Source organism: Brassica napus, chromosome C3 (assembly GCF_020379485.1).
Source record: "Brassica napus cultivar Da-Ae chromosome C3, Da-Ae, whole genome shotgun sequence".
Classification (NCBI taxonomy): Eukaryota; Viridiplantae; Streptophyta; class Magnoliopsida; order Brassicales; family Brassicaceae; genus Brassica; species Brassica napus.
In genome coordinates this window covers 64,739,881-64,765,438 of record NC_063446.1, presented here as the reverse complement: position 1 = coordinate 64,765,438, position 25,558 = coordinate 64,739,881, and the positions used below count along the sequence as shown (strand labels likewise).

Here is a 25,558-nt window from a genome sequence, read left to right as displayed (position 1 = left end):
ATATGATTGGAACTTGGCTTGAACTATAAAAATATCCTTGCTTCTACGAGTATATCCAATTTTAATCATATCAACTTATTTTTTGGCTTCAGGGTACCTCCTCAGCAGGGCCTTGGATTGAAGACAAACGTATATATTCCTGGTGGCTGGTGGACTTAGGCGAACATCACCAGGTCTCCTCCATTACTTCTCTTCCGATCACATCATTTTTTTTCGTAAAGACACATGCAGTGCAAGAACTTCATAAGCTGAATAGCAGAAAAGTTAGTTCGTTTTTAGTTTGATAGCTAAGAACCTAACCAGCTGTGTATTGTGGGATGCAGCTTATGTTCAACTACTACATTTTCAGACGATGGGTTAAGAGCATACGCAAGGTCCTAGAAGTTTCACATATCTTATCTATATGTTTGAGCCTAGAATTTGTCTATTAAGACAAGCACCTTAGAAGATTATGTGTGTCTTGATGGGTATGAAGGGATCAGTGGATGGGAAAACATGGACGAACTTGAGAACTCTACGGTTATTTGGAACTCTATGGTTACTTCCGTTGAAAACTACACTGCAATGAAATGGCCTGTTGACTGTCTCCACTACACACCTGTGCCTTTCAATTACCATATCTAGACACAGTGGATGAAGGTTTCCAAGTATGGATTTTTCCCTTCTATCTCTGGTGCTCAGTGAACTGTCTTTGTGATCTTACTTATACATGACATGGTGTGTTTCCAAGCAGGAGACAAAAATTTATAGAGCAGGTGGTAGCAGATGAAAGCGATATGGAAGGTGTTCACCAGCTTGCTCGAGGATATTGAACTGATTTTGGTAGATTTTTTTATTAAAAACCAACAGATTTTAGAATATAGTTTTCTTCTTCGTATAAATCAAAACACTATACGAACTCCTGGTATGAATCACTTCAATGTCATTTTTTATTCTTTTTTTCCTGGCTTGGTAACTGAGAAACCTATTGGACCAAAGCTTTATATAAAAAAAACATAGAAGTTATCATTTATTAGATATTTCCTAGGCAAACACAGACATCTTCAGAAACTGAATGTACAATGACATCTTCAGAAAACGAATGTACAAACTCAGCTTCTCATCGACAAATTACTTCACAAGCAAACACAAGCACTACAAGAAAACATAAGTTTAATGACGGCGGTATTCCTCGTGAGTTCGTCGTAAAAGAGGGTTTACGAGGAATTAGCGAGGAAACACGTTTCGTTGTTACTCGTTCGTCGTAACACATATTTCCTCGCCAATTCGTCGTAACTTAGCAAGGAAAACTTTCCGTCGTAAAGACGAAGTACCATATTTCGTCGTAAAGACCACATAAATATTCCACGTAAGAATGTCGCTATATTTCCTCGTAAATACCTCGAAAATAGTTCCTCGTAAACTACACGTATTTATCTCGAAAGTATTTCCTCGTAAAGTACACGTAAATACCTCGAAAATAATACTTCGTAAAGTACTCGTTTAATCTTCCTCGTCATTTCCTCGTAAACTTTTCACGCAAATAAGTCGTAAATTAGCTACGAATTCACTTCGTTTTATTATTTTTACAGAATTTAAAAAAATAATTAAAATTATTTAATTTATTAATAAACTTTAAATTTAAAAACAAAATCGATACGAAAATATTTTATATATAAATAAGTTATAAATTTATAAATACAACAACCGAAAAAAAGAACTAAGAGTCGTTCATCGCCCGGTAGAATTCATCACTCCTCCTCTCTACATCCGCCTCAGCATGTGTGTCGGATGATGACTCGCCTGGAATGGGATTTTGTCGTCGCATGTTCCTCAACAAGGACTCCCATTCCGGATTTGTGACCGCTATAACGTCCAAGAAGCCCTCGACTCCACCCACACGGGCTGTGAACGCAGATCGCGTCGAGTCCAACTTGTTACGCAGCTGAGCGGACTCTCTACGCAGCTGAGTGACTTCATCTTCCCATGTCTGACCATAAGACGATGTCGCTCTCGGAACATCGTTGACGGAACCAATCCCGGACGTACGTCCCTTTTTCTTAGGGACAACCTTAAAAACAAAAAATAAATATTGTTAGTAAAAATTTAAAGTTAAATTAAATAAATAATAAAAAAATTAAAAAATTTAAAAATTTACCTCCTCGTAAATCTTATCCACTTCAAGTGTGGATAAGGTGACGGGTAATCCGTTGGTGGACTGCTGGGTCAGCTGGGTCTGGCGGTCGTCAACCTGAGCAACCAAGTCGTTGAAGATTTGCTCGGACTTTCCATCTAGAAATTGGTCTGCCTTATTCTTGTGGGTCCTCTCATAAAATTGCATAAGAGAAAGGAGTTGTCCTGTCTCTTTGGCCTAAAAAACATTTAAAAAAGTTAGAATATACATATATATATATATTAAAAAATTAATTAAATAAAATATTTAATTATCATTTCCAAACGGACACCGGCGTGGGATTTTTGGCCCGTAGAGTGAAGCATCGGCCCGTGGCCCTGCTCATCTACCGTGTTATGGGAGGCAGAGCAAGACTGGGCAATTCTAATGGACTCAGGATCCCGCCAATAACAGATGAGGCCATCCCACACATCCGTGGTGAGCTCAGCGGGTTTGCCATGCTCATATCTCTTCACGATCCAGTCACCCTTCCAGTTGGAGATCGTTTCCAACAAGCAAACTTTCGCCTTCGCGTAAAACGCTTTCCTCACCCTCTCATTGACCCCTATGGACCAATGATATTTTTCCTGTAAAAAAAAATTAAATTAATAATTAGTTAAAAAAAATATATAAATCATGAAAAAATTAAAATATATATAATTAATGAATTGTAACTTACAGCGAAAATATTGAACCACGTCTTTCTGACGTAGATCGGCGTCTTTTTCCAGTTCAGATGTGGCATGGAGAAGTAACCTTTCATTGTGTCGGTTACGTCCGATGCAAGACATCCGTCAACCCCAAACCTGAAAAAAACAAATTTAAAGTATAAATTATTTATTAATGTTATAAAAGAATTTTAAGAGAATAAAATATTTTTTTTTAATGTAACATACCACAAAGTTCCGCCGGTCGGTCGGGGTTTATGACTGGTAAACCTTCTCTGCCTGGCTGACTGAGAATGTCCTCGACAGTGTACTGAAAGTAAGGAGCACTCGGAGGCACCATCAAATCGGGATGAAACTCGGCGGGCATCGGAGGAGCCATCGGAGGAGGCACATGAGGAGGTATCGTCTGAGGAGCCATCGGAGGAAGCATCGTCGGAGGAGCCATCGGAGGAGGCACAGGAGGAACCGATGGTGCACTAGAAGAAGGCGACCGAGAGACTCTCTGAGAAGGCTGAGTCTCGGGGACAGTCTCCGGACCCGAAGAACAGGGAGCTGAAGAAGAACCGGGAGCTGAAGAAGACGACGGGTCTAAACAAATTCTTGTTACTTCGGTACGGATGGCCAATGGGAAGAAATCGACGGTGACAATCGAACCAACTTGTCTTCCTACCATTCTTCAGTTGAAACGCATTTGCCGTTCCATTACAATATGGACAAGCTAATCTCCCATGTGTAGTCCATCCAGACAACATCCCATAGGCAGGAAAGTCACTTATGGTCCACAAAAGCATCGCTCGCATCGTAAAATTCATCTTCGTTGAGCAGTCATACGTTCTCACCCCTGTTGACCACAAATCATTCAATCCTTTTATAAGTGGTTGTAGGAAAACAACCAGAGACCTTTTTGGATGGTTCAGACCAGGTATTAATATGGTCAAGAATAGCAACTCCCGTTGAAAGCACATGTCCGGTGGCAGGTTGTATGGCGTAAGAAAGACTAGCCACAATGAATATTGTCTCCCTGACATTCCGAATGGACTAAATCCATCTGTGCATAATCCGAGATACACATTCCGGCTATTGCTAGCGAAATCAGGATGTACTTTGTTAAAATGTTTCCAGGCTCTTGCATCTGATGGATGAGTCATCTCACCATCTGTCTGAGTATGCTCGGCATGCCATCTCATCTTTCCAGCAGTCTGCTCTGATTGGTACAATCTTTTCAATCTGTCTGTAATTGGTAGGTACCACATCCTTTGGTACGGTACCCTATTACGTCCCCGTACATGCGGCTTGAATCGTGGCTTCTTGCAGAATCGACATTCTTCTAACTTCTCATCATCTCCCCAGTAGATCATGCAGTTGTCGATGCAAACATCTATCATCTCTGAAGGCAACCAAAGACTATAAACCAGTTTCTGAATCTCATAATACGAATCAGCAGACACATTGTCTTCCGGCAAATACTCTTTAAACAAGTCTGTCCATTCATTCATGCAACTTTCAGGTAGATTGTGATCAGTTTAAATATTCATCATTCTAGCAGCCAACGACAATTTAGAGAGACCTTCTCTACAATCACTGTAAAGTGGCTGATTCGCCGCATTTAACATTTCATAAAACTTTTTTTGCATCTATATTAGGTTCTTCATCTTCATCATGAGCTACGAATGCATTAGCTACCATATCATGAACCCTATCATAATCTACCATCTGCTCTTCCGGATGGTAACTATGTTCTTTATGCAAATGATGACAAACCGGTTCTTCCTGAAAATTGCTATTACTACTACTAGCTTCATTCTGATCATAATTATAACCTTCTCTATGTTGAAACCAGATATAGTAATTTGGCGTGAAACCTCTATTTATTAAATGCTTCCAAACATTTGATTTGCCAATTTCGAATTGTTGCATTTCCGCCAAGGACAGAACATCTTACCACTTTCTTGGGCGAGCGGTGTGGAATCTGCTTGATGCATAAATGTCTCCAGCCCCGCAAGGTATTCTTTCGTCACTCTCCCGTTAGCATCTCTATGCATAAACATCCACCTCCGCAACTCAAAAATATTCCCGGAGCCCGACATTTTTTTTTCTTTCACTTTTTTTTTTTTCTTGTTTGTGTGTTTAAAATGATGTTCAAATGTCCATATTTATAGGAAATTTTCGAATCTGGTAGTTGTAATTTTCCTACGAATTTAGGACGAAATTTAGTTAGGTGCCCGAAAAAACGTGTTACAACTACAAAGTTGGTGGATTCAAAATTTCCTCGCTAAGTAGACGTAAAATATTTCCTCGTAAAGTACACGCTACATTTACGTCGAGTTTACGAGGAAATCGCAATTCCTCGTAAAAGCCACGTGATATTACATCGACTTTATGACGAAATCATTTCGTCGTTATTTTACGAGGAAATAACGCTGATTTTATATTTCCTCGTAAGTTCCTCGTAAAGTCGACGTAAATTTACGAGGATTACTTTTCCCCGTTAAATTTCCTCGCTAAACTTGTGTTTTCTTGTAGCGAAGCAGCTCTAATAAAAATTGAATTTTAAAACTCTTCCTTCTTAGTTAACAAACTAGAAAGGACGTGATTTCAGAAAACCAAAATGGAGCCACCAAATTTATTAGAACGAGAACCTATATTCTGGTTTCTTGATGTTCAAGCAAATAAACTGTCTTTGAATTTGACCCAGTCGTCCCAAACACATTAAAAAGTAACATAATCCATTTGTAAGGAATTATACATCAATGGTCATTTAAGTGATATGCATAATGTCCACAAAGAAACCGTTTCATCCTAAACGGATCCTCTTTAAAAATGTCTACTTTATCAACATATTGGTTGATTTGATTGGAAGTCAGCCTTAATGCTTAACTTAAAGAAGAGACACAAATATTACCGCAACTTTCTGACATAAGATAGATTTCATTACACAAATATGAAATATGGTCAACCATTAATCTAAAACATTACACCAAAAATTACTAAATACAACAACAGATGTGTCAAAAAAATAAACCACGTTAACAGACAAGAAAAAATGAGTCGAAACAAAAAAATAGTTACTTGGAAATCAAGGTCTGCGAACATAGTAAACCAACAAAATAACTACGGCGTAAAATACATTCACATGAGCTCTCCCTATCACTCTTTCATTAGTCACCCCAAATCGCCTACAATCTAAGCTCCAAAATCCACATGCAATTCGATCCTACATTAAGGAAAATTAAAACAATTACCACTAACCACTAATACAACAGCCATAACTGAAGCAAAACAAAAGAAAATGTATAAGATATAAATGTTTACGGCATATCCAACCACGACAACCATATGTATAAAACTATGGAAGTACACATCTATTGACCTAAAAAAAACCTATAATTAGCCCATTATAGTAAATTTACAATTCAAAATCAGCAACAAAACAATATGAAGACCAACGTTGGAAATTTAGAAACAGAAACCTCCCCTTTCTACTAAGATACTTTTGAAGATATAGTTCATTAATTGCATAATGCAACCTCTCCTAAAACAAATTACTAATTTACTATTTAGTAGAAACAACTATATATCCTAATGAACAACGAAAAGAAAGAATACCCAACAACTACAAAATACAATAACATAATCTACGTTTTCTAGAAACCCGTATCGATCATCAAATGTAACATCTCCCAACACATCATATGAAACAGCTAAAAGAACAGACACACACGATGTAATAGCTTATCCAGAGATACTGGTGATTCCATGATTACAAACAATTTTGAACCCATTAGAGAATAAAACATACGAACCCGGCGCGTAGCACCGGAATACCACTAGCTAAGAATTTAAAAGCTTTATGGTAATTACTAGTTTTGCAAAACCCCTTCCAAACCCCTAAAGCTCACAGAATACAAGCTTTACAAAAGAAGGCGATGAGATCACACAAGACACGGTTTTGTTCGAAGGTTGTGATTATAATCACTGGCTCATCACCATGGATTTCCCAAAAAATCATCCTTTGTCTCCTGAGGAAATGGTCTCTACCTACGAGCAAACTTGCGCCACAGGGCTTGGTATTAGGGCTTGGTATTAGGTTCGTTATTACATTCTTTTGAGTTAGTAACTAGATACATTGGTCTAGTCAGTTTCGTATTGACCTTTTGTTTTGGTGTGTAATGAATGGTTTGAGTTAGCTTGGAAGAGGCGAATAAGAAATCTATGCTTGTAGCACAATGACTTAGCAAGGGTTTCAAGCTATTATGACTGAACAAAGACTTTATTTTCTTTGATGAAACTAGTTCACTGGACTTCTTACTTTTTCGGCACGTAAACAGATCTACCTGGAGTGGTGTTCATATTGTCAGATTCGTACATTGATCCTCAGAACAAAGAGTATGGAGGTATGCTTTGGTTTTGCCTAAATAGAGACTGACTCTCGGAGCTCTAAAAAACAAAGTTTAAGTTTTCTTGTGCTTTTCAGGAGACAAATATGAGAATGGAGTGATCACACACAGGCCACCACCACTTCAGCCTAGTAGAAGACCCCGTCTGAACCGTCAATGCAAGGTGGTGGAGGTGGACTAGAGCATGTTCAAAGGAATGTAGCTGGAGACTGGAACAACAATAATCCAGCAGGTCAACCGGGATCTGACCGAGTAAGTGCTTGACTGTAAATGAATCTTGTGGTCAAGTACACTCCATTTTCAATATATTTGTAACTGAGATGGTCCATTGTTTCAGTTCCCACAGGGAAGAAGATACTAGATACAGACATGATACTTGCAACTGTGAATTGAGCTGAATAAGGAGAGAAGTATCATATGCTTTTTTATTACAGTATGTTTTGAGTACATAGTTTGTTATTCATCTTTTGACGTTCTCTTAAGTTGAGCTTGTTAAACGTTGTTGGTTGCATCAGTTACCTGAAAACACTTTTGCAAAACATTCTTTGAAGATCCAATCTACCTATTTTACTTGTGATTGTTTGTACCATATCACACTAAGAGCTATCTTGTATTGAGTCTATTGACCAAAGATCAAAAGGAAACTCTGATTAGTTTTGTAAACACCTGGAGCTCTTTACATGGAAGATAGTGTTGTTAATAATGCTGCATAACATTTCTTGTCTCTTCTTGACTGGTGGAAGATTCGATAATACCCAAGTAGGAGACTCATATAGCCAAAAAGCTTAAACCTATACAAAAACGATATTCTGACAAATAGTCAATTTCTTCTAAAGACTGATAAACAAAAACTGAGCAAACGATAGTAGTTTGTTGATTATATTGTCCCACCATTTATCTGGATTCCATTATTTTGAGCAACAATTTTTTTTTGCCAACTAAATGGTTATATTACGATGATGAATCCATACTACTGGTTTCCAGTAGAAAACTAGGACAATGGCTAAATAGCCCCCCATTTGGGGGATCTGATTTCCTCGTTTGACTTTGGATATTACATGTACGATTTCAATATCTAATTTTGATGCAAGTGTTACCTTCTGTCATTTTGCCGGATAAAAAGGATGTAATGTTGAAGCTTAAATAGAGCATCAACAACAACAAGTTTCTTAACCAAACTTTTTAATCATTTAAGTGATAATTTAATCTATATAATTCAAGATATAGTTTAAATAAATATAAAATTAAACCACTAATAATATAAAGAGAAATTACCTTTAATGACTCAGATTATACTTGCAATTACTAGACTAACTCATAAACTTTTGCAATTACTAGACTAACTCACATAACTAATGAAAGTACTAAAAATCCATCCTTCCCTTTTATATTCACATTTTTGTTTTTGAAATTTCTTTTCATATTAGATAATTATTTTATTTTTCCCCTAAAAAGAATTCTCAATCTCTCGTTATCCTCTCCGACGAAAGAAGAGGGTTCTCTTCACTTCTGTCTCCGGTGAGCTCTCCTCTGGGACAGGCTCCTTCCGTTTCGTCATCTCCACCTCAACTCGCCGTCGTCTGTCATACAAAAAAACCCTAAATCCGATTTCACTTTTGTCAAAATCCACCTTTCAATCTAAGAAAATTGAACCTGTAAGTCCTAAATCAATGAAACTCTAAGTTTTTGTTTCATGTTTTTATCATTTATTGTTTAAATGAGTGTTAGATTTCAAAAAACCCTAAATTTTCCAATTTTCTCATTCATTTTCCTGTAGTATTGTGTTTCTCTACCTCGGGTTTATAGAGTTTGGTTATGAGTCATATTGTGTTTTTTTTCTCACTGTTTGATGTAAAGAACTTACTTCTAGAGATGAGTGGTTTATCGCTTTCAGGTAATTGATTGAGTTTTGTGCGTTACTTAACTGATGAAATTGATTTGCTTTTGTTTGTGAATTATAGGGATGTTTCAGACAGAACATAATTGGCGTTACTATCTATGCTTCCTTAGGAGAGGATGCTTTGATTTACTCACTCAATGTGGTTGGTGTGTAAGTTTGTTTTTGTTACGTGAATTACAGGGATGTTTCAGACAAACCAATGCCTCGAGGGGAGATTGTGGTAGGTGATAACAGTGTAACAGCAGGTTACTTCAACAATCAAGCAAAAACCGATGAGGTTTACAAGGTAGTTGAGCAGAGGCAGCTTTGTTTCAAATAATTACGTTGACAACATTATGGTACACACAGACCCAATGAACAGCTACTGTGTAGCTCTTGTTGTAGCATCATACGGAGCATTAGAGAAATGGGGCAGATCAAGCAGGAGTTAAATACAGCTACTTCTCTGAGCTATGCGAGAACGGTGATGCAGTAAACGAGGTTCAACAATCTCTTACCAAGGCGGCAAAGCTAGAAAAGTTTGAAATTCCAACAAAGATAAAGTTATTGCCAGAGCCGTGGACATCAGAGTCGGGACTAGCACAGCTGCTCTCAAGATAAAGAGGGAGAAAATAAAGGCCAAGTTCAAAGATGAACTCCACAAGCTGTAAAAAGTCTTTTATATTACTTATGAGTTGTGACAAACTTCGTATACTTAGGGTTTTGACTTTACTTTTACTAATAAAGTTTGATCATGATGGGGTTGTTTTCTCCCTTTTTAATACAATAATTTTCATTCCAACTTGATATAACGGAGCAATTTAAGAGAGTAAAATCAGTGTGGGTACTCAATAATGATGAAGTAGTCACCATCAATCGAATTGTGATAGTGAGCATTGACATTTGCTATTTGGGTCAGATGGTGCAGAATATATGGGAGTAATCATCAATCAAATAATCCTACAAAGAATTATACCCATTCATGCGACTGCGACAAGAGTTAGTGCAGTAGTTACTTTTAATATCTGGACATTCAAAGGTCATTGTCCAAGTTCAGACACCACAAAAGGACATGCGAGTTTTACTGTAGAATGAACGAAGGGGATAAAAAAATTAGCCTATATAATGTATACCGAGACTTCAACTCTCTAAAACTCCGCAACAACGGAAGCCATTTGAAATGATGATGGTTACAAAGAAAGCCAACTTGATAATAAAAGAAAACAGGGATGAAAGAGATGACGACAATAACAAAAAAAATTAGACCTAATTCTGATATAAATAACCCTAAAAATAAACCAGATTCGAAATTAAGATAAACCGGATTTAATTTAACATTAAATTATGTTTGGTTTATACAAACCAAAATTTCTGTCAAAAAGTCTGTCACCACGTAAAATTAAAAATCTACCAACCATTTTAAATCGGATATATAAATCTGTCATAAAAAACAAGTCGTACATAAGAAAATAAGTCGGTACATAAGAAAATAAGTTGACCACAAAAATCGATCATTTGTAACAAATCTGCCACTTCATTCGCCAGACATATTCTTAAAAATCTGTTTTCTATTCAAATCGTACAATTAACTCTATCGAGGCAATAAATTTGACATTTTTAAGTAAGTCTGACACCACTTTAACGATAGATTTATTTTTCTAAACAGATTTTATAAACAGATTTATTACTCGATAGATTTATTTTTTTTGAAAATAAATCTGCCGACGACCAATGGTAAGAGTACTTTGGTAATATATTTTTTTGTTATAACTATGGATAAGGGCAATTTTGACCAGAAAAATATTCTAATAATTTTTAAAAAATATGAGTCATTCTATTAATAACATAATTAATTTGAGTCATTTTAGTAAACTTACCTAATATAAAACATTATTGCAAATAGTCAGTCTCTCACCATTTTAAGTCCGCTTCTCACCTCACCTCAATTCTACTTTTTTTTTTTTGTAAAATACACCTCAATTCTACTTTCTCCATCTTTCTCCATCTTTTTCTTACTTTTTAACTTGTTTAATTATTATTTTTTGACTAAGAACTTGTTTAATTATTTATATTCTAAACATTTCATAAGAAACCAATAGACGAAGATTCCTTATGTGTGATCATTTTCATTTCAGAGTAAAATTTTTAAAAGATTTTACTCTAAAATAGAACACGGTGGAAAATTATATGACCTCCGATTCCTTAATCAATCAGACTTTCCATTTTTTCCCTCCTGTGCTTTCTTTATGAAACTTGTCAAATAGGTTTGGTACTGTAGAGTGTAGACTTTAAACTAAAAATATCAAGAAAATAATTAGCTAAACGCCATGCATGTAAAACAAGTACGTATATTAATTTAATATCTGCAGCTATTTCATACATCGACATATATAGACAAACATCTAACCTTTCTTGCACGCTATAGCCGTATTTTGCAGAAATTAAAATTACTATCAAACGCTTTTGTTTTGGTAGGTGATACAATTAAACCAACTACGATACTCATCACAAAAATGTACCTACGACTGTATAGACTTGGTCCTTATTGTTGCTTGTTAACTAGTCTTTGCTTGCGGAGGAAGTTAATTGTCCTTACTTGAATATAAAGACAGTCTTTTTGTTTGAATATAATTTCACATTCATTCAAAAAAAAAATTGTCCTTACTTGACTCTCAAGAGTCATTTATATTTTCTTAATTTAAGAATTGCTATCAGAACATCGTTCATTACATGATACAAAGGTATATATTATCACTACAAGAAAACAGCGGTATTCTGACGAACATTCCGACGGAAAATGAAATCCTCGGAATATCCCGAGGAATTTCCGAGGATATTCCGAGGAAACACAAAATTTGGTTTCCTCGGAATTTCCTCGGAATATACCGACGAAATTCCGAGGAAATATTAATCCGTCGGAATATTCTTATGGAATACCGAGGAAAAATGTATTCCTCGGAAAAAACCGATGAATTTCGAGGATATATTATAGCCGTTAGAGAGCCGTTGGAGGATTTTAAAAATTCTGAGGAAATTCCGACGAACTAGCCGTTTCCGTCGGAATTACGTCGGAATTTCCTCAGGCTGTCGGCAGGATTTCAGCTATAAATACAAGCACCCCTCTTCCTCTTCATTCACTCCATATCTTCATCCTCCCTTTTACTCTCTTTACACACGAATTTGATTCATAAAAAACATGTCTTCTTCAAATTATTTTCGTTCTTGGATCGATCGACCTCATTTGGATCCGAACACAAGATTGCTTACGGAAGAATACCAACGAGGTATAACCGAATTCATGGGGTTAGTTCACCGACAACCAGAAGCAAAAACAGGTATGTTAAGATGTCCTTGTTCTAATTGTAAAAATAGAAAGGTTATTAAAGAGTGGGATGTTTGGACTCATCTATATTCGAGTGGGTTTACACGAAGTTACAAAATTTGGTATCATCATGGGGAAACTGATTATGAACATGGTAGTACTAGCGAACCTCAGCCAGCGGTAAGATTAGAAGAACCAATTAGAACGGATGTAGATTATGGTGTAGGTACTGAGCAGATGGTAAATGATCATTTTAGAGGGGAAGATTTACCCAATGCACAAGCTAGGAGATTTTATGATATGTTGAATGCTGGAAAGCAACCATTGTACGAAGGTTGCAGAGATGGTCATTCAGCTTTATCATCTGCTACAAGATTGATTGGCATTAAAACAGATTATAATTTGGCTGAAGACTGTGTGGATGTGATTGCTGATTTTGTAAAAGGTATTCTACCCGAGGATAATGTAGCTTCTGGTTCATACTACGAGGTTCAGAAACTCGTAGCTGGTCTTGGTTTATCGTATCAGGTAATAGATGTATGCAGCGACAACTGCATGATTTATTGAAGGGCAGATGAACAGCGGCTTACATGCAAATTTTGTGGAAAGCCTCGTTATAAAGATACGAGTGGAAGAGTTCCAGTGCCATATAAAAGGATGTGGTATTTGCCTTTGACGGAAAGGTTGCAGAGGTTGTATCTGTCTGAACGCACAGCGCAACCAATGAGATGACATGCGGAGCACTCAACAGATGGTGAGATCAGACATCCTTCAGATGCAAAAAGCATGGAAGCAATTACAATCAAAGTATCCCGACTTTGCGTATGAGAGAAGAAATGTCTACCTTGGTGCATGTACTGATGGTTTTAGCCCGTTTCGCAAGAGTGGAAGACAGTATTCTCTATGGCCCGTCATTCTTACACCATACAACCGACCCCCAAACTTGTGCTTGCGACGAGAGTTTTTGCTTCTCTTGATTCTCGTTCCCGGACCAGAGCATCCTAAGAGATCACTTGATGTGTTTCTTCAACCACTAATATATGAGTTACAACAACTATGGGCTAAAGGTGCTGAAACATACGATGTTTCGTGTAAAGAAATCTTTCAAATACGGGCAGTACTAATGTGGACAATAAGAGATTTTTCAGCATATGGTATGTTATCTGGATAGACAACGCATGGAAGGCTATCATGTCCATATTGTCAAGATAACACTGATGCTTTCCAACTAAAACACGGAAGGAAAACGTGTTGGTTTGACTGTCACAGGAGATTCCTACCACCTGATCATCCATATCGTAGGAGTAGGAATTTGTTTACGAAGAACAAGAGGGTGTTTGACAGTCCACCTCCAGAAATTTGTGGGAAAGATTTGAAGACACAACTAAGAGATTTTGGTGCAGAAAGGACGCCAGACGTCGGTGGACATGAGAGTTTTCCAGTAGATGCTGTTGGAGACCTACATAACTGGCACAAAAAAAATATATTTTCTGGGATTTGCCATACTGGGATGATCATCTGCTAAGGCATAATTTAGATGTCATGCATATTGAGAAGAACTTTTTTGACAATCTCATGAACACGATCCTTAATGTTCAAGGTAAAACAAAGGATAATTTGAAGTCAAGACTGGATTTAGTCGATATATGTGCTCGTTCAGAACTTCATGTTGATGAGAATGGTAGGGCTCCTTTTCCCTTATACCGACTTGATGCAGAGGGAAGAGATGCGTTCTTTGATTGGATTTCAAAGGATGTGGAATTTCCAGACGGTTACGCATCTAATTTACGTAACTGTATCGACAGAAAGGAAGAAAAGTTTACTGGCTTGAAAAGCCACGATTGCCATGTAATGATGCAGCGCCTCCTTCCGTTTGCCTTCAAGGAACTATTACCACGAAATATTCATGAAGCAATTGCAGGGATAAGTGGTTTCTTCCGCGATTTATGCACGAGATCAGTGACTCTTGAAGGTATTGAAAATTTGAAGACTAACATAGCCGTGATTCAGTGCGACCTTGAGAAAATATTTACTCCCTCATTTTTTGATGTTATGGAGCATCTTGTTATTCACCTGGCAAGAGAATTGGAACTTGGTGGTCCTATGCAGTATAGATGGATGTATCTGTATGAGCGGTATATGTTCCATTTGAAGAAGATGGTGGAAAATTTAAGTAGGGTGGAAGGTTCTATAGTCGCACAGATGGTCAATGAAGAAACTTTAAACTTTGCCGAGTACTACTTTCCAGCAGAAGTTCAGACCAAAAACAGAAGACCTGCTCGGCATGATGATAGAGGCGAACGGGCAACATATCATGTTACGGTTCCAGACATTTTCACAGACGTTGGACGACTTAGTGGAAAACCAAAGGACCCCGCGACTTACTGAGCAGGAGCGCAGTAATTTGCAAACATATTTGCTCACCAACTGCGAATATGTTCTTAAATATGAGAGGTAAATAAATTAGCTTACAAATTTTTATTTTAACAAGTTGAAATTTAAATCTTAATTAATTACATTATTGTCATCATATGTACAGGATTTTCATGGCAGAAAAGCGGTTCGAATATAGATACGCCACAGAGGACGAACTAGAAGAAATGAAGTAGAGAGAATTTTCTGGATGGATGTTTACTTATGTGAGTGCTTTAAACAAATTAAAATATCATTTATCACATATTTATACTAATTCACATTTATTGATCGTTTGTTCTTTTTATTAGGTTCAACCGATCCGGGAACGGGATCAGCGCATGGATCAACCGTATGATGATATCGGCCCTCGACAAGGGACATCCGACTTTCACTCACTTCCCTACCGACAAGCAGCATCTGTGGTTTCGTCAGTTTGCGGTAAGTATTCTAATTTTTTACTTATATTTTTAATCTTTAATATATATTTTCTACTAATTGTGTTTTTTTTTCAGCAAGAATTCAACTGGAATTCCGGTGAGACGCTCTTTATCTATCACCACTTCGTCCATAAAGTTATGGACAACTTTGGGAAGCAGATCCACGAGTAGAAAAAGAAGTGGGAAATCAACAAGGTTCGATTTAATTTATTAAACAATTTTTTAATTTATTAAAGTATTTTTTAATTTATTAAACTACTTTTTTTTTTTTATTAAAAGGTCCCAAAGTCGATAAACAACATGGTTTGGACAGAGTTGTGTGCGCATTGGGATAAGGAAGAGACGAAAGAAACTTCTTCCACCAACTCCACCAACCGCAGGAGCGACCGTAAAGGGAAGGGCGTCTTCAAGCATAACTTGGGTGCTCAATCTATTGACTCTCTGGGGGATCGCATGGTAAGTTCAGCCGCTTTTTCTTCAATTATTTAAGTTTTGAAATTTTATTTTTTGTCCATTTCATCTAATTTCTAATGTTTCTTTAATGTATATTTTTTTCAAGGCGGAAGAAAATGATGGCGAGCCGGTTGATGATCTCGCCCTAATGAAGAGGGCGTATACCAACAAGAAGACTGACCAGATTGATGACGGTCTTGTGAGGGAAGTGGTCACCCTGGTCCAAACTCAGGTGCAAGACGAAGTGTCTCAGCTTCAAACCGAGGATGACGCTTCGACGGCTTCGGCCAACTTGTCCCGGTTTCGAATCAACGAAATCGTTGAATCCGTAAGTTCTTTTTTTTAAAAGTTCAATTCATTTATTTCTTGATTTAAATTTGGCTATATTCTATTCCAATCGGTTCCAAAGAAGAAGGGACGTTTGGTCGGTTTGGGTCGTCGCACCCGGTCGGTTCCTCCTTCTTCTGCACCACCGCCCTTTGTTGATCCAGAAGTATTTACGGCTCAGTTGAAAGACAAGGATGATCGCATATCTTTGTTGGAGACCCAGATGGCGGCTCAACAGGCGGGCTATGAGGCACAGAGGAGGTTGAACCAGCAAATGATGGAGATGATGCAGAGGATGTACCCGAACGAGGTGTTCCCAGACGTGCCAAACCCGTAGTTTTTTTTTTTTCAAAAACTCGGAATGTTTTATTTTTATTTGTACAACTTTGAATATTAACTAATATGTTTTCAATTTTAATTTTAATTTTATATTTTCGAATTTAAATTTCAAAAATTTTATTTTTTTAAAAAAATTAATTTTTTTTAAAATTCCGAGGAAATGAACCCTCGGAATATACTGAGGGACATGTTCCTCGGAATATACTGAGGGACTCGTTCCTTAGAATTTTCCGAGGGCTTCTTTCCTCGGAAATTCCCGATGAATATTTCTGAGGAACATTTCGACGGAACTTCCGAGGATTGGACCATCGGAAAGTCCATCAAAATACCCCGAGGAAGTTCTCCCTCGGTATATTCCGAGGAGCTTTCCAAAGAACTGGTGGTCCTCCACTACAAGAAAACAACGACATACGGAGGGAAAAAATCGTCGGTATGTCGTCGGAATAACGTTATTCCGACGACATACCGACAAAACATGTCCTCGAAAATAACTCCTCGGAAATTCCATTTTCCTCGGAAATCCCTCGGAATTTTCCGACGGAATTCCGAGGAAACAAATTTCCGAGAAAACTCCGAGGACCACCAGTTCGTCGGAAATCTCCTCGGAATATACCGAGGGAGAACGTCCTTGGAATTTACCTCGGAAGTTCCGATGAAATGTTCCTCGGAATTTTCATCGGAAAATTCCGAGGAAATGAACCCTCGGAAAATTCCGAGGAACAAGAGTCCCTCGGTATATTCCGAGGAACATGTCCCTCGGTATATTCCGAGGGTTCATTTCCACAAAATTTGAACCCTCGGAAAATTCCGAGGAACTAGTCCCTCGGTATATTCCGAGGGTTCATTTCCTCGGAATTTAAAAAAAAATTAATTTTTTTTAAAAAAAATAATAATTTTGAAATTTAAATTCGAAAATATAAAATTAAAATTAAAATTGAAATCATATTAGTTAATATTCAAAGTTGTACAAATAAAAATAAAACATTCCGAGTTTTAGAAAAAAAAAACTACGGGTCTGGCACGTCCGGGAACACCTCGTTCGGGAACATCCTCTGCATCATCTCCATCATTTGCTGGTTCAACCTCCTCTGTGCCTCATAGCCCGCCTGTTGAGCCACCATCTGGGTTTCCAACAAAGATATGCGATCATCCTTGTCCTTCAACTGAGCCGTAAGTACTTCTGGATCAACAAAGGGCGTTGGTGCAGAAGAAGGAGGAACCGACCGGGTGCAGAAGAAGGAAGAACCGACCAAACGTCCCTTCTTCTTTGGAACCGACTGAAATAGAAAATAACCAAATTTAAATCAAGAAATAAATGAATTAAACTTAAAAAAAAAGAACTTACGGATTCAACGATTTCTTTGATTCGAAACCGGGACAAGTTGGTTGAAGCCGTCGAAGCGTCATCCTCGGCTTGAAGCTGAGACACTTCGTCCTGCACCTGAGTTTGGACCAAGGTGACCACTTCCCTCACAAGACCGTCATCAATCTGCCCGGTCTTCTTGTTGGTATACGCCCTCTTCATTAGGGCGAGATCATCAACTGGCTCGCCATCATTTTCTTCCGCCTTGAAAAAAACAAAAATTAAAGAAACATTAGAAATTAGAAAAAATGCACAAAAAAATAAAATTTCAAAATTTAAATAATTGAAGAAAAAGCGACTGAACTTACCATGCGATCTCCCAGAGAGGCAATAGATTGAGCACCCAAGTTATGCTTGAAGACACCCTTCCCTTTACGGTCGCTCCTGCGGTTGGTGGAGTTGGTGGAAGAAGTTTATTTCGTCTCTTCCTTATCCAAATGCGCACACAACTCCGTCCAGACCGTGTTGTTTATCGACTTTGGGACCTTTTGATAAAAAAAAAAGAAAATAGTTAAATAAATTAAAAAATCGTTTAATAAATTTAAAAAATTGTTTAATAAATTAAAAACAAACCTTGTTGATTTCCCACTTTTTCTTCCACTCGTGGATCTGCTTCACATAGTTGTCCATAACTTTATGGACGAAGTGGTGATAGATAAAGAGCGTCTCATCGGAATTCCAGTTGAATTCTTGCTGAAAAAAAACACAATTAGTAGAAAATTTATATTAAAAATTAAAAATATAAGTAAAAAAATAGAATACTTATCGCAAACTGACGAAACCACAGATGCTGCTTGTCGGTAGGGAAGTGAGTGAAAGTCGGATGTCCCCTGTCGAGGGCCGAGTACATCATACGGTTGATCCATGGGCTGATCCCATTCCCGGATCGGTTGAACCTAACAAAAAGAACAAACGGTTAATAATGAATCAAATTTTAAAGAAAAAAAATATGTTTAATTACCATGTTTGACCCCGTCCATGTGGATACGGAGTGAGATAGGGAAGATGGTCACGACCGGGCTGTCGAACCAACTCCGCAACACTCATCACTCCCGGAGGACCCGGAGCGGGTGCAGCAGCGGGAGCGAGAGGAGCAGGAGCGGGTGCAGCAAAGGGAGATGTATGGTAGGAGCTGTGGGGCGAAGGGGAATCCTGAAAATGGCTGGAATCCCGAGACTGGCTCTCCGTACCACCACGACCACGACGCTGTTGAGGCCGGGTCTCATCACCATGAGACCTGTAAATTAAAAAAAAAATATTTAATAAATATTGAAATATATAAATTTTTTTTTTTTTAAATCCCAAATAATAGTTTTTAATCACAAAAAAAGTTTTATAGATATTAAAAATGTTTAATAAATATATAAAAATAGTTCTAATAAACAAAAATAGTTTTAATAAATAAAAAATAGTTTAATAATTACAAAAAATAGTTTTAATAATATTAAAAATGTTTAATAAAAATAGAAATTTATATAATATAAATATAGATTTTTATAAAAAAAAAAATCCCAAATAATAGTTTTTAATCACAAAAAAAGTTTTATAGATATTAAAAATGTTTAATAAATATATAAAAATAGTTCTAATAAACAAAAAATAGTTTTAATAAATAAAAAATAGTTTAATAATTAGAAAAAATAGTTTTAACAATATTAAAAATCCCAGATAATAGTTTTTATATACAAAAAACGTTTTTAAAATCCAAAAAATCGAATTTATATACAAAAATTTATAAAAAAATTCTAATCAATTCAACAAAACAAATTATTCAACCAAATCACAATTCTAAACCTATTATACAACCAAATCACAATCCTAACCAATCACCCTAACAAAAATCTATCAAATCTACACAAAAACCTAACAAATATCTATAAAACTTTTTTATAGATGCGTAACCGTCTGGAAATTCCACATCCTTTGAAATCCAATCAAAGAACGCATCTCTTCCCTCTGCATCAAGTCGGTATATGGGAAAAGGAGCCCTACCATTCTCATCAACATGAAGTTCTGAACGAGCACATATATCGACTAAATCCAGTCTTGACTTCAAATTATCCTTTGTTTTACCTTGAACATTAAGGATCGTGTTCATGAGATTGTCAAAAAAGTTCTTCTCAATATGCATGACATCTAAATTATGCCTTAGCAGATGATCCTCCCAGTATGGCAGATCCCAGAAAATACTTTTTTTGTGCCAGTTATGTAGGTCTCCAACAGCATCTACCGGAAAACGCTCATGTCCACCGACGTCTGGCGTCCTTTCTGCACCAAAATCTCTTAGTTGTGTCTTCAAATCTTTCCCACAAATTTTCGGAGGTGGACTGTCAAACACCCTCTTGTTCTTCGTAAACAAATTCCTACTCCTACGATATGGATGATCAGGTGGTAGGAATCTCCTGTGACAGTCAAACCAACACGTTTTCCTTCCGTGTTTTAGTTGGAAAGCATCAGTGTTATCTTGACAATATGGACATGATAGCCTTCCATGCGTTGTCCATCCAGATAACATACCATATGCTTGAAAATCACTTATTATCCACATTAGTACTGCCCGCATTTGAAAGTTTTCTTTACACGAAACATCGTATGTTTCAGCACCTTGAGCCCATAGTTGTTGCAACTCATATATTAGTGGCTGAAGAAACACATCAAGTGATCTCTTAGGATGCTCTGGTCCGGGAACGAGAATCGAGAGAAACAAAAACTCTCGTCGCAAGCACAAGTTTGGGGGTAGGTTGTATGGTGTAAGAATGACTGGCCATAGAGAATACTGTCTTCCACTCTTGCCAAACGGGCTGAAACCATCAGTACATAATCCAAGGTAGACATTTCTTCTCTCATACGCAAACTCGGGATACTTTGATTGGAAATGCTTCCACGCTTTTGCATCTGAAGGATGTCTGATCTCACCATCTGTTGAGTGCTCCGCATGCCATCTCATTGGTTGCGCTGTGCGTTCAGACAGATATAACCTCTGCAACCTTTCCGTCAAAGGTAAATACCACATCCTTTTATATGGCACTGGAACTCTTCCACTCGTATCTTTATAACGAGGCTTTCCACAAAATTTGCATGTAACCCGCTGTTCATCCGCCCTCCAATAAATCATGCAGTTGTCGCTGCATACATCTATTACCAGATACGATAAACCAAGACCAGCTACGAGTTTCTGAACCTCGTAGTATGAACCAGGAGCTACATTATCCTCGGGTAGAATACCTTTTACAAAATCAGCAATCGCATCCACACAGTCTTCAGCCAAATTATAATCTGTTTTAATGTCCATCAATCTTGTAGCAGATGATAAAGCTGAATGACCATCTCTGCAACCTTCGTACAATGGTTGCTTTCCTGCATCCAACATATCATAAAATCTCCTAGCTTGTGCATTGGGTAAATCTTCCTCTCTAAAATGATCATTTACCATCTCCTCAGTACCTACACCATAATCTACATCCGTTCTAATTGGTTCTTCTAATCTAACCGCTGGCTGAGGTTCGCTAGTATTACCATGTTCATAATCAGTTTCCCCATGATGATACCAAATTTTGTAACTTCGTGTAAACCCACTCAAATATAGATGAGTCCAAACATCCCACTCTTTAATAACCTTTCTATTTTTACAATTAGAGAAAGGACATCTTAACATACCTGTTTTTGCTTCCGGTCGTCGGTGAACTAACCCCATGAATTCGGTTATACCCCGTTGGTATTCCTCCGTAAGCAATCTCGTGTTCGGATCCAAATGAGGTCAATCGATCCAAGAACGAAAATAATTTGAAGAAGACATGTTTTTTATGAATCAAATTCGTGTGTAAAGAGAGTAAGAGGGAGGATGAAGATATGGAGTGAATGAAGAGGAAGAGGGGTGCTTGTATTTATAGTTGAAATCCTGCCGACAGACCGAGGAAATTCCAACGGAATTCCGACGGAAACGGCTAGTTCGTCGGAATTTCCTCGGAATTTTTAAAATCCCCCAACGGCTCTCTAACGGCTATAATATATCCTCGGAATTCCTCGGTTTTTTCCGAGGAATACATTTTTCCTCGGTATTCCATAAGAATATTCCGACGGATTAATATTTCCTTGGAATTCCGTCGGTATATTCCGAGGAAATTCCGGGGAAACCAAATTTTGTGTTTCCTCGGAATATCCTCGGAAATTCCTCGGGATATTCCGAGGATTTCATTTTCCGTAGGAATGTCCGTCAGAATACCGCTGTTTTCTTGTAGTGCTCGGAGTTTCCTTGGAAATTTGTTTCCTCGGAATTCCGTCGGAAAATTCCGAGGGATTTCAGACGAAAAATGAATTTCTGAGGACTTGTTTCGTCGGTATGTCGTCGGAATAACGTTATTCCGACGACATACCGACGATTTTTTCCCTCAGTATGTCGTTGTTTTCTTGTAGTGTATATTGTATAATGTCTCTATAGATAGACTTCATAGACACCAAATATTTATATTCATAACTTCTAGCTAGGACCATTAGTTTATACTTTCAGGACTAAGCTATGCCTCAACTTGTTTGATCTGGTCAGCTGCCATTATACGAAGTATGAGTCCAATCGAAATTTAGAGGTTTCTTCGAGTCCGAGTACCATTCTCCAAAAGAGGTACCATTCTCCGATTTTTTTAACAACTGATATATATATATATATTTGAACATTTAATGATGTTTATTTAGTAAACATATGAAAAATATTTAACAACTGATATATGATGTACAGTTTTTTTTTGAACATTTAATGATGTTTTATTTAGTAAACATATAAAAAATATTTAACAACTGATATATGACTATACAATTTTGTTTTTAACTGAATAGACTGAAATGTAACGTAATTTTTTTGGTAATCACCAGATGTACAATTTTTTACTCATTTGGTAATTACCAAAACAATTACGTTACATTTCAGTCTATTCAGTTAAAAACAAAATTGTATAGTCGATATATTCACTTTAGCTAACTCAAACGGACGAATGAACGGGATCATATTGATCTGCCACCTAATATGTGTATAAACAAAGTTCTAAAAATCGATAGAGGTGGCACTTAGACTGATGCAAAACAATTTTTCAAAATTCTGATTTCCAAATTAGTTTAAATCGTTATAATCTATTAAATCAGTTTAAATATATGAATATATCTAAATTAGTCTAAATATGTTAAATCATAAATATGTTATATCATGCAATAATGTTAGTGTAAATCCACGTATTTATCTAGTTTCTTTTTTTATATATCTAATTTTATAATTCATCAAAATAATTTTATAATTAAATAATTTTTTTTAATTAGAATTTTTTTAATAAATATTTAATATAAATATAAAATATATAAAAATAATTAATAAATTAACGTTTAGACTCTGCATGTATCTCGAATAATTTGTAATCGATGGTATTCTATAAAACACATAGTTACCGCCAAACAAATATTTGAACATTGTATAAAATTATAAATCAAAGTATTTTCTTTTAAAAGTTACGAACCCTGAGTTTTAGCATGTGAGTGAAATGTGAAAGGAATTTAACGATAGTATGATGCAAAGTTGACTTTGTGATATATATACCCTAGGGTATATATATATATATCCAAAGGAGTGGTCATAAACTTTGACCATGAAATAAGGTTTATGAATATCTCTATATCAATTGAAAACAATGTTGAGCAAGATTTTTGGACTGCGGACATTGTTCAAGTGTTGGCTCTTTTGTCATTTCCTTTGATTCATTCTCTCTGTCGGCTTTTACTGAGGAAATTACAGTATAAATAAAATAACTCCTTACGTTTGTAAATTTTCACCAATTAAAAACATTGAAAATACACGCGTTTTCAAGGGAGTATATGACCAAGTCTCCGACATCATCTTACATCTTTACTTATTTTTATTTTATAATTCACTCTTCCAAGTATAATCACGATAGTATTATCTACTACAATTAATCAATCAAATTAACAATACGGAGATTAAAAAATCGGCGTAAAAATTTACATCATCTATATTGGAATAGAAAACAATATACTTGTTCAACAAATATTTTTAGAAAATGCTATCACTGGACTTGTAAAGCAGTATCCCCGAATACTTATTCCCCAAAGTAACATCATCATGATCATGATTAACATCAGCTTTATGATAATCAGATGATTAAAATCAAGCTATATTATAAATCAAGGTCTCTCATCATAAACTCCTCCAACGTTGCCGTCTGTAGGTAAAAATCATGATAACAATAATCCATATGATCTAAACCCTCATCATAACTGCTAGTCCCGGAATACTCCCCGAAAAGATCATGATCTTGATCAAACATCGAGCTACTTTCTTCACCCAACTGGTACAACGTCGTTGCTTCCTCACCTGACCAAGTCACGTGACGCTGCTCCCTACTCACATGCCGGTTAAGCGCATGATGATGATCTTCATCATAATTATTCCGGTCTCCGGAGACCGGAAAGATACCTTCTTTAGAGAGTGTAGTTGGAGACCTAAAATCCAGAGTGACCGGACCTTTTCCACGGTTGGATTCACCACCCGCAGAGCGTCCAGTGAATTTCTGAACTAGAGCTCGAAAATTGCTTGGGTTTGCATTTAGGAGAGTAGTTGGTATGGCTCTCCTCGGAGCCCTAGATCTCCTTCTGGCTGTTTCATGTGCTGCTGATGGTGACATCATACTAATGGTATTGAAGCACGGAGTGATCTCTTGAACTTGGTGTGGTTCGTAGTGTTGTAACCACTGGCCTGCTCTAGATGAGTTGTTGTTCATTGGATTTTTTTTGTTTGTTTGTTTTTATTTTATTTTCTCTTTGGTGTATTCATTGCATAGGCTTTAGGATTAAGGTTAGGGTTGCTTTATAGCATACGCGGAGATGTAACTCTTGATTGCCGTACAAATCCTATGGATGATCGTTGACGTTGACTTGTACCTTGAAGTTTTTAATATGGTTTGTAGTTTAATTACTCAATAAAATATATTGGGCAGTGTGTAAATCATTATGAGTGTTGAGGAAGTAATTGTATATTTTATTCCAATTATTTGTATAATGCTCTCTTGATTTAAAAAATGTATGATGATTTGCTCATCACTACCATTATGATCTAAACTATATATGGTTTCATGGATTTTGATTATTTTTCGTGTCGTGACCCAAAATTACCTCGGCTATGTATATAAAATATGGGTTTAGTGCTAACTTTTTTTAATGTAGGTACAATGCAAATTCATCAGTAAAAATTTAATTTAAAAGCTAAAATATATTCATTTTTGCAACTTTCTTTGACTTGCAAATCATCATTCCATTTTTAGGTTGAAAATTATTATGAACAAACGCCAATCAACTCGAAGAAGAAAAAAAGAGCAAAATGTATTGAAGTAAATACCCATTTTAAGGTTTGTATATTATTATGTGAATAATTAATTTTACAAAACGAATGCTAGACTTTTACTGGTGCACATAGATTTAAGAAACATCAAGATGCAACAAAAATCATTTCACATATCAATACTATTAAAAGAGAATGAGTCCTAAAAAATCTACCTATAAAAGTTGTTTGGATCCTTTCATTTTTTAGTCCAACCTATAACATAAAACCAAAAATCATAACATGCCTTCATTATAGCAACAACTTAAAACATATTACATTTTAATAAATAACCCACGATGTCCAACAATTATTATAACGACAATTGTTATTTTTCACATTTTAGCAACCCAAATTATTTCAATCACAAGAATGTAAAAGATATATTGACTTTTAAAACATTTAATTTAAACTATTGACTTTTAAAAATTTGA

The 25,558-nt window shown here is 36.5% G+C and overlaps 1 protein-coding gene and 1 long non-coding RNA gene across 3 annotated transcripts; one reads left to right on the top strand and one right to left on the bottom strand.

Moving 5' to 3' along the window:
• Positions 1-8,666: 8,666 nt before the first annotated feature.
• LOC106389870 lies at positions 8,667-9,919 on the top strand. 2 transcript variants are annotated; one of them, XR_002656310.2, is made up of 3 exons: positions 8,683-8,872; positions 9,179-9,403; positions 9,502-9,919. It is a non-coding gene; the product is annotated as an uncharacterized LOC106389870 (long non-coding RNA). The 2 variants fall into 2 exon arrangements; XR_007320904.1 differs by lacking the exon at positions 9,502-9,919 and having other exon boundaries at positions 8,667-8,872; positions 9,179-9,404.
• Positions 9,920-23,495: 13,576 nt separating this feature from the next.
• Positions 23,496-24,711, bottom strand: LOC106386844. The gene has a single exon (XM_048751400.1). It carries the CDS (start codon positions 24,526-24,528, stop codon positions 23,926-23,928), a length of 603 nt encoding a protein of 200 aa, XP_048607357.1. The 5' UTR covers positions 24,529-24,711; the 3' UTR covers positions 23,496-23,925.
• Positions 24,712-25,558: the final 847 nt, after the last annotated feature.